At 39.7% G+C, this 11,180-nt stretch overlaps 1 protein-coding gene across 1 annotated transcript in view; it reads left to right on the forward strand.

Moving 5' to 3' along the window:
* The window catches only part of LOC116695462 (adhesion G-protein coupled receptor D2), a 109,446-nt gene that overhangs the window by 60,147 nt on the left and 38,119 nt on the right, over positions 1 to 11,180 (forward strand). The window contains exons 21-22 of the mRNA XM_032525733.1: positions 4,475 to 4,516; positions 9,002 to 9,054. Coding sequence (XP_032381624.1) covers positions 4,475 to 4,516; positions 9,002 to 9,054 — 95 coding nt within the window. The remainder of the gene's footprint in view (positions 1 to 4,474; positions 4,517 to 9,001; positions 9,055 to 11,180) is intronic.

Genomic DNA, 11,180 nt, shown 5'->3' on the forward strand with positions numbered 1-11,180 from the left:
GGAGGTGTTCCAGGCACGTCCAGCTGGGAGGAGGCATCGAGGAAGACCTTGGACGAGGTGGAGGGATTATATCTCCAACCTGGCCTGAGAATGCTTCTGGATCCCCCAGCTGGTTAATGTGGCTTGGTAAAGGGAAGTTTGAGGTCCCCTGCTAGGGCTGCTCCCCCCACGACCCGATACCGGATAAGCGGACGTAGATGGAAGAGAAAGCTGCCCTGTCAGTTGTTCTCTCCTTGCCAAGACACTCCCTCCTTCATCATACGTTTTCACATTTTACATTGACATTTTGTTTCCCAAGGTCAATATGATAAATTGTTTTCTGAGATTTTTACCTGCCAGTGCTGCACTGCTTAACTTTACACATTTGGGAGGTTGATGTAGATGCGGAAATCCAGTGCATTAAGGTAAGGAAGGGGGGTAAAGATAAAGGCATTGTTCACTGAGATTTTTGTAACACAGAAAGACTTACACTGTAGATGTGCATTTGTTAGTCTTTGTACAGCAGTGGATTGTCAGTAGGAGTATGTATAAAGCCGGGCAGGTGAGCTCCCCAAATTACTAAGTAACTAAAATGAATTTACAGTGCACTCACTGTCGAAATGAGGGAAATGTGCAGTGGAATCTTGGGGCTGATGTACAGGATTGAATAGGATCTATCATTGTCCATAGCCAAGCTTGTCATGGAGGTTTGAGTGACTGCTGGATATATGCAATGATGAAGCCTTTTAGTCCTGATACTCTCTTCTTTTATCAGAGACAGGAAACAACCAAAAAGAGAGGAGATTGTCTTGATTTGATTTTTTTCTTATGTTCATGCTTCAGAAAATTGTGTACACCCTGCAAGTTATTGGAGAAATGATCCATGTGCTTCAAAAAGTGTGTGTGTGTGTGTATATATTAATATATATATATATATATACTGTATATATATATATATATATATATATATATATATATATATATATATATATATATATATAAAAAACATATACTGCCCATTTTATGTTGGTTGTGAAGTAAGTGAACGTTCACATGTTTGATCCTGGCAGCTACAGGTACATAAATCAACAGCCTTGTATTCTGGATAGTACCCTTCAGCTAAACACGGAACTCCTACAGGCCCAATCATTCTGTCTCCTCTTAAAATTAAATTACTAAATACTGTATGTGAAAGGCCCCGATCAATTCTACTCTCTGCAACTGATTCCGTTAGCTGAAAGTGGAAAATTGCACTGCATTTTTACAGTACATAACAATAAAAGAGCTGTCCATCTAAATAGACAGAGTATAAGAACCTTGTTATTTGCCAAAGATATATAGCTTTTGACTTTTGCGGAAAATAAGAATTTTAAATTTTCTTTTCCACATACATTGAAGCTATTAAATAGACACATTTACACAAACACTGGCACAAACACTTTTATTATTACTAGTATTTTACAATATTACAGTGGTTGATGCCTCAAACATTTAGTACACTCAGCTGATGCTTTAAGGAAGAGCGAGTTACAGGACAGGAGAGGTAGAATGTGGTAAACTTCCAAAAGGAGGTTGTCAGCATCGCAAACAGCCAGTAGTAAACAGTGCAAGGGTTAGAACCACACCATCCTGGTTTAAGTGAATTAACTGAATTCTTGTAAATAAATCAATCTCTGACTTTGATTAGTTCTTTCTGCATTCTCATTTAAACAAATGCTATTTTCTGTCTTGCATTGCAGCATGTGCATCTTTCTGGGGTAATAATGCTTTTGGTCAAAGTGTTTGTTGGCTTTAACTTTTTAAACATACAATTGTTCCCTAATTAGCTGGATGCTAATTAATTTATTCTCCCCTGTTTGATGTACTATAGAGCAATACTTTGAAAGCAACTGCGTTCATTCTTTGCATAAATTTGTAGCATTTGCCGCTGAGTTCAAAAGAAACAGGACTGAGTTTAGAAAAGTGCACATGCATTTAAATAATTCGCCCCATTTTTCGTCTCTGTTTGTTTTTAGTGGGAATATTAATGAATTAACATTTTAAACAATCCATCATTATAGCTGTGCTGCCACTTATTTTTAACTCAATTATATTTTAATAGATCATTTTTCCTAATGTGCACAGTATGTTCTCCCCACTTTGTTCACTACACAACAAAAGATTAATTACAAATAAGAGGAATGATCAAAAACATGATAATCAAATTGCAACAATGAGTTTAAAATTGCAATTCAAATGCAATACAATAGGGTATGTGTTTGCAAATTAACCACCCACTGCTTGTTATTGTATGTGTGTGCGCTTGTGTACATGCATGTTTATGAGTGTGTATGTCTGTGAAAAGAGTATTTGACACAACTGTATGTTATGATAAACTCTAATACTTATGATTGTGTTCAAAAAACTGTCAATGGACATTATAGATTTTGACTGTAGTATGAAATTAAATTTGAAATGAGTTAGTAATTTCAATGTAGCTGGCCTTACTCCTTTTTGTAAACCTGTTTATTGACCAAAGTAAAACATATACACTCTTATGAATATGGCATTCCATTGGTAGCACTTCCTTTATCAGGATGCTTTTGTTAGAAGTTGTTGGTGATGTGTGGTTTTCTGCGACTTTAAATTCTACTTTAGATGTAAATATTACAGTCAACCTATAACACATACAAACAATGCAAAGTTGCCAGCTTCCTTGACGGCAGCTAGGGGTTTGTTTAAAGACGGGATGTAGTAGGCTCTTTTTCTATAGATGATGTATTAGAAAAAAGAGCGAGTCAGGCCATAGCATGCAGTAGGCAAACCCAACAACTGTGAAAGGTGAGTTATTGCTGAGTATGACTGAGAAGATCAGTTTTTAAAGCCAGACATCTCAGCATTAGCAGTACTTGTGCAATTCCTGGTGTTGGTAAACAAAAAATATGGTGGTCCTATTGTACTGTGGAGCAGCAAAAATATTTAGTTTTAAATATATTACATCCTGTACTTTATTAGATTGTAACCAACGTTACATGCAATTGAAAGTAAGAAGTGTAGAGATACAATTGCAGGTCTCAGCTTGAGATCCCTTGTTATGCTTGCTGTTTTCAACATGTCAGAGACCAGCAGAATTGTCAGTTTAAAGAGGATGGATGTCCTAAGATGTCACCTGACAGCCCGACAGACAGGGCAATTCAGTCCCTGGAGGACAGGAGAGCAGCCAGTAGGAGGTGAATGGGCAGTAGCATGGGCTAGAGGTCGTCACCGTCGCCTTCGTCGGCCTGTCACTCCGAATGGGGCCCGAAATCATGTTGTCAATGGTGATGCATCGAGATCTCCCTCTGGCAAAAATTGGATGCTCCAAACTCGACTTGATTGATGTTTTGACCAGGTTGTGTCTGCCTGTCCTCAGAACGTGTCCTTACCTTCGTTTAAAGATGAAGCAACACAGACACACTCTGAGCAGTGAAAGGGGAGAGATGTACTTTTAAAAGTTTTTTGTGTGTGAGCCAGACCCACTGTGTCTATCAGCCTTGAAATTTATAGGATGTTATCTGCCTTTTCTTTTTTCTCGGTACATCTTTTGTGGCACAATTCAATCGATACTCGGAGAATGTTTTTCTCACTGTTTCCATTGAGGCAATGGTATTACATTATGGCTCAAAGGCCAATACACAGCTTGTACATTCAATAGATGCCACAATGGATTGGAATGAAAAATAGCTGTTTTTCTGTGACCAAAAGTGCAGTCTTTATGCAATAAAGGGCATGGCATTCTTGGGCCATAGGTACTAGCCATGGAGTTTTTTGAACGTGAAATATCTTGTTTTATGTGTCATTTTTTCATTATGCTTCCTCTGTCTATCTGTTTCTCTGCTTTCCTTGATAGTCTTGTCAGACCTGAATTGCTCTCTTTCGCGTGTGTGTGTGTGTGTGTTCGTGTGTGTGTGTCTGTGTGTGTGTGTGTTCGTGTGTGTGTTCACACTGTCTTTGTTTTCTCATAATTTATGGCTATTTATATCTGTAGCATATGTTTGTGTGGGTATGTATACATGTGTTATTTGTTAATGTGTTTGTTCTCAATCAAATATATGTGTTTCAGTGTCTAAGAACACAAAGGCACTATAGATTTATTAGATCTATTTTGATAAAGCTTGGAACCTTGGGTTTGAGCCTATGATGGCTTAGTGGGGGCTGGAATGAGAAGCGCGAATATTGTTGAAGAAACAAAAGCAAGCTGTAAGATGTGGCCCAATTTGGACTCTTTCAAGTCCTGCTTCTTCTCTTTGTACTTTTCATTACAGTCTACTTCAGCTCTGAGAAGACAGGAAAGTATGAATCAACTCGATCATAAGTCGAACATGTCGCTCCACTCATTACTTTTCATCTTTTGTTTTTTACTAGAGGATAAGAGAGAAAACAACTGTAACAACTTTGTCCTCCTCTCTCTCTCTCTCTCTCTCTCTCTTTCTTTCTCTCTCTCTTTCTCTCGCTCTTTCTTTGTCTGTGTTTGCAGGGCCTGTTCATCTTCCTGATATATGGGGTGTACAACACAGAGGTAAGTCTGCATTGTGTCTCAAGGCTGTCGGAGTGAATGAGAGAAATGACAAGTTTCTGATGGGCTCCTTGCTTAAAAGGTGTGTGTGTGTGTGTGTGTGTGTGTGTGTGTGTGTGTGTGTGTGTGTGTGTGTGTGTGTGTGTGTGTGTGTGTGTGTGTGTGTGTGTGTGTGTGTGTGTGTGTGTGTGTGTGTGTGTGAGCGAGAACGTGCATCTGTGGATGGGAGGAGGGAGGGGAGGGGACATCACATCGTTTCCACGCGAGCGTCCCACTGCCCTTCATGCTTGGACTAACTTATATGCATCTGAGTCCGACCATTAAACACTGACACGCCGCGGTTCTCAGCCACTCATTCCTCACCCACATTGGCTAATATTTCACTGCCTCTTTAAGTTTTTTAACTCACGGCCCTCCATTTAGCATCCTGACAAAGCCGCTGGCCAGGGCGTAGCGGGGCCTCAAGCAGTTACCGTAGTAGGACAAAAAAAGAAAAACAATATGCAACCAACAATATGCAATGAAGAAGGATATATTGTATTGAGATACGGTTTTATTACCATTTAGATACGCTGTATCTGTGTAGGGGTGGAGGGTGGTTGAGTGGCAAAAGACAGAGAGATACGATTTAATGGATTAGACTCAAGTCATGAAAATCACTCTTGGTCAAATGTGGTTCTTAGTCTATGTAAATAGGATTGACTTTAGATGTGCATGTGATACTGCATAGTATATTTATTATTTAAAGATTTCTCACTTTTACACACTTCCTACTCCAAACTTAAAGAGAAAGGGCATATCCAAAAAGGATAGCACAGTTAACATTTCAAAACACAAAAATATTCACTCTGAATTGTCTGTCAAGCAGGGTTCAAAATTAACTTTTTTGTCCACTAGCCAAATGGCGAGTGAATGTTCAGTTTCACCAGCCACTCAATAGATTACCATTGTTGTTTGGCCTCTTGAGTGAAGCAAATCTACCAGCCACGTGCATATTTTACCAGCATTTGGATAGTAAATGGTGCTAACTTTGAACGTGACGTGACAAGTCATTGAAATACCATAGCAGAAGTCTGTTTTTTAACCAGCATTTGTCACATGTTAAGTTTTCTGAAGATACATGCAAAATGGTGATTATAAAAAGCACAAATAGCAATATAAAATAAAAGTCTCTAAATTCTGTAAATGCAGTATGCTAAAGTAAATCTGATGAATACAAATATACCTCCTGTTTTCATTTGCCTCTTGTTGCTTTGACTGAATGTACAAGGTCATCGTCACTGTATACACGCAGCGTTTTGTTACCCAGCTCTTCCAAAATAATGGTCAGTATAAGATTAGTTCCCTCCTCCTCCTCCTCTCTACATGTTTTTCGTAGGTGTCTTTTTTCTCCAGACTCTTTTTATTTCAACTTTCCTTCATCTTCACTCATGTTCGTCTGGCCATCAACGAGGACATTTCGTATATAACATTTGCATTTCCTGTCTCTTGTTATTTCCCATTTTCTTTTTTCCTTTCTTCATCCGTGTCTCCTCCAGAGCATGGCAAGCTGTCCCTGAGCCATAGGCGATGCGCCGACAATGCAGAGCCAAGGAGGGCTGACCCTTTCCACTGTAAAATAAATCAACACAGCATTCTTGCTTAAGTAGCTTTTAAGTGCTTGGGAATACATTTTTCTTCTACTGAAGTTGCCCTTAACCCTGGGAGCAGCTCACGTACATGTTCCGGTTTTCAAAAGGATCACACTCCTTTGTTAATGTTTTGAAAACTGAAATCATGTTGCCATTATTCACATCACATATTTCTCTTTTTTCCTCTGAACCCTCACCATCTTTCTTGGGCGCTTCTTTTGTTCTCCGTCAACCTGCTCATCTTGTGTTTTGTATCTTTAATTGGCTTAACGTGTGACACAGAGCACCTCTCTCTGGTTTCAGGTTTCAGGTTTCATCCTCCCTGACACCTGAAAGGAAATATTAATAGAAAAATCCTAGAAACACAACAAGTTCACAACAAGTTAACAAGTTTTTTTCAGTGTGTCAGTGAAAAGCCAATGTGAAGCAGTGCGGTTCCTGTTCTGTCTGCATTGATTGAAGCTGACCCGCTTTGACGGGTGGGGACAGGAACCCTTCCTTAGATTGCATTTTCACACACTATAAAATTAAGAAAAAAACGTTGCAAAGTTGCAATTAGTTCTTATCCAATATGGCATGGAAGACAGACTGCGTCTGCTGCTATTACTCTCAAAATGCAGCGTTTTAATTGCTAATTACCTGACAATAGCTTTCCATTATTCATTGCAATTAGCTTTTCCTTGGTGGTCACCTTGTAATCCTATGCTTTGATGACCTTTTATTTTCATCAACTCCAAGGATGTCGGCAGGTGTTGTTGGGCGCGCTGCTTTCATATGGTAATCGCTTAGCGCCCATTTACATGGGGAACCACGCTTTGCATCATTGCGAAACCTTGAGTGTGCGCAAACCCCTTAAACACATAACGATCATCTAAAACAATGCCCTACCCCTCATTGTCAAATGATTAATTAAGTTGTGTCATGTAATTGCCTCCGCACGCCGGCTGCTTTTGATATCAATGAAATCCCCAGGACTTACTTTCCCCATTAAATTGTGTTAAGACGGCGTCTCTCCAACATCTGCACCACGTCGAAGGACTTCTGCGGATCTTGTCAGAAATAATAGGGTTTTGGAAACATGATGCTAGTGCTGTTGATTCTGCCCTGTCAAAAGGCTTGGGCTTTCTTCATTATGTGGCCCTTCAAAGTTGGTATGTATGCAAAACCTCCTCTGTATACACATGCTGACTCTGAGACTGTGTGTGTGTTCAGTGTGGTGTCATAATTTATAACACGCTGCGACTTAATGAAGCCATAAGCCATAATGCATATTCACTAACGTGGTGGGCTGGGCTGGGACGGGCTGCAGTGATGAGTGCCCATCCGCTACAAATTTACAGTGAACACTGACAATGTGCACACACACATACGGACCTCATAAGTGCCGGCGGCTTTTCATAGAAGACCCTACTTAACTAAACTACTCACACACTGAGTAATTGCTGCTGTTCTGTATGTGTTTTCATCATGTACTTGTTTACAGTAGCAAATGTATCATACTATAAAGAATATAAAGATGTTCCAATATCAAATTAATACTACTTTTATTTATTTCTCTATTTTTTAATACATACAAAATCAACAGACATGACACTGTATTTGTAATTTAAAACACTGTAACTTTCTAGCAGGGAAATACATGTATTTATACAGCTGCTGTGTGGAAAAATATATAATTTTGAACATTCCAATATTTTCATTCATCCACCATCCTTCCTTAACATAATGCTAAAGTTATTTTAGAGTGAATCCTACATTTTGAATATTATGTTGTGTTTTATGTCTAGTAACACTTAGTCCGTTATACCAAACTATTGACCAATGATTTAGTGATCAGAAAATCTATAATACCATAACGTTGCAAGCACATTTTTTCTTTAAAGTGACATTTTTAAATTCAGTTCCATAAAATGTTTTTCATATGTTAATTAATTAAATGAAATGCTGAATTATTGTCTTTTATTCCGTGATATTAATCACAAAATATGTACATCATAACTACTTGGGTATAAATTTAAAAGAAAGATTTGATTGATTTGATACATTAAATTCATCAGTTAAATGATCAAAGAAGTCATTAAAAGTATTACTGCTCTCTAAGCAAAGGTCTTGGCATCAACTTTAAATAATTTCAAAATCATTCATTGTTCATCTAATTTTAAAATCTCCAAGATTGTTAATAAAATAAAAACTAATAAAAAAACTAAAACAAGGAGGTTTAGTTAATAAGCAGGTAAATTATAAATGATGGTCTGGGTTAGTTAAAAAACTACATGTATGCATGTATACTGTATAGCTCCAAAATCTCTAAATTCATTGTCTTACATTGCATGTGTTAAATGAAGGTGTGCAGTACACTGTTTCATCCGGAGTGTAAAAATGTTTCATCCGGAGTGTAAAAATGTAATCTGTTCTGCTAGGGCGGTCCCTTCTCCTCCAATAGCTCCATTTGTTGGTCCCGGCGCTCTATGCTGACAGATGATAGCTTGCAGTCGTCTCCTTAGTTTGCCAGCTCTATGTGTCACTTTCAAGTCCCATTAGCCACTGGGACATACTGGAACACCCTCTCATACGCGCACACATGCACGCATTCACACACGCACGAACGCACGTACGCGCACACACACACACACACAAACACACACACACACACACACACACACACACCCCACAACACACACACACAACAGAGCTGTCATTGCCCACAACTAACACTCCAAAGTAGTATTTCTCATTTGGGTGACAGTTGATTGCTATGAATTTTTTTTTGTATTGATTCTTTGTAAGTGTGTTTCATTGAGCACAGTGTCAGATACTTATCTCTTTCTCTCCCTCTCTCTTCTTTTTTTTTTTTCAGGTTGGAGCACAGTCAACAGGATCAAGGAGAGGAGAAAAGCGCTTAATTTTTCAGTATGTAATCCTGTATTTTTTGTTTTATGTGTGCGTGTGTGCGCCTGCGTGTCTGATACACATTGATGTGACAGAGTAAATTTTGCTTGTCAATGTAAGCAGGCCACAAAGCAACATTGTACATCTGCTCGCCTCTCACTATTCGACAGCCCATGTTAGATGCCCTTATACATCAAACATAGACCCTCCGTAATAGCTCTCCCCCTTCCTCACTCTGCCTATTGCAGCACCTTCATCCCAGCAATGTCAAGCTCCGTAGTGGGTTACACGTTTCTAATCCAGGACAAGCCGTCCCCTGATATTAAAGTGTCAGGCCAGTATTTATACCTTCTTGGACGCTGCTGTTTGGCTGAGGTAGTGGGATGCTGTGTGTGTGTGTGTGTGTGTGTGTGTGTGTGTGTGTGTGTGTGTGTGTGTGTGTGTGTGTGTGTGTGTGTGTGTGTGTGTGTGTGTGTATCAGTGTGTGTGTGTATCAGTGTGTGTGTGTCTGTGTGTCTAGAAAGATCACACGCAAAGCACTTTAAAAGTACTTAATAGTCTCTAGCACACAAACAGGCACATACCACACACATGTACTGACAATTATAGACCCTAGCACCTTGAAAAACACCTATTCTCATCATTCCACACTCCTTTGCCCTCACATCTCACACACACACACACACACACACACACACACACACACGCACGCACGCACCCACACACACACAAAATGCATCTTGTCCCTTATGAGTGATAACATTAACTCCACTCTTCTTTGGCCAGTAACACTTTGTCCTGCCCCTCCCACTGTACCATGACCCATATATTACCCCCCTAGTATCCCCCACCCTCACACACTTTAGGTCATCGAAGAAGGAATGAAACCATTTCTGACGGTTGATTGTTTTTTTTTAAATATCAGGATGCCCCTACTTCCTTTTGACCCCCCACCTCAGAGATGGACACTGTAAGGATGGGAAGAAATTAAATAAATAAATAGATACAATAATGTGTGTGTGTGTGTGTGTGTGTGTGTGTGTGTGTGTGTGTGTGTGTGTGTGTGTGTGTGTGTGTGTGTGCACGTGCGCGTGCGCGTGCGCGCGTATAGGTGGAGGGGCCCCCTGGGGCCCCTAGCCACAAGGTGCAGTCTGATATATTGGCTGTTCTCAGTTTATCAGTGAGCCCCCCCATCTACTGTCATTTTTACTGCTTCCTCTCCCCTCTGGTCGTGGCAATTTTCCAATCTTGCCGGGTTCTGCTACCAGAATGCGTGTTTTAGCCATCACTGCCGCCTGACGGTTTTTAGCTAATGCTATTTTGTACCATAAATCCTGCTTGAAATACTGTATCTACCTGTCCTTTGGTTAGATAGGAGACATTTGGCTCTAAATGACCGCACATGCCCCTATATATTCCTTGTTGTAAAACATAGGATTGGGTATCGTGCCTTGCCGGCTGAGGGATAAAGAAGCTTTGGCGGTGTTATTGCATATGGGGGTCATTTGAAGACGAATGGCACTTGTTGGAGATAGAGGGGTTTATATTTTGTATTATTTGCAACGATCGAAGGGTTAACCCAATGGGAAAATTAACTGCACCTACAATTTAGGGATTTAAAGTGGTTATTCAAATTACAACAGCTAATTTGAAATTGTCATTGTCCCTTTTATTCCTTGATCACCAACATTACAACAGTTTTGCCGAGATCATCTGATCTGTTAGATATTCAAGCATCTGAAGGATGATTGTGTTTGATACATACTTTCAAGTAAGGTGAAGCACCAGGTATAGACTGTAACAAGTCATTTACTGGATCTTCTCAGTGCTCATGACATCAGATTAAATATGTTTTATATAACCTAGCACAAAATGTGAAAATCATTTAAATATTGTGGGAACAATTTAACTATAAATTGCTTTTGGTGCAGTGACATGACACACCTCTGACCTCGACGACCTCTCCTATAAATTCCGCCAGACCCAATCACACACTCTCCCCTCTTAAATTATACACTACATTCAACCTCTTCAGCGCTCTTCCGTGTGGTAGCCCTCTACAGGGACGTGGGTCGCATACAGCTTTTTTTAAGCCTCAGGGGGTGGAGTCTTATACTCCCACACACACACACACACACACACACACA

This window comes from Etheostoma spectabile, chromosome 9, assembly GCF_008692095.1.
Source record: "Etheostoma spectabile isolate EspeVRDwgs_2016 chromosome 9, UIUC_Espe_1.0, whole genome shotgun sequence".
In the NCBI taxonomy this organism is placed as follows: domain Eukaryota; kingdom Metazoa; phylum Chordata; class Actinopteri; order Perciformes; family Percidae; genus Etheostoma; species Etheostoma spectabile.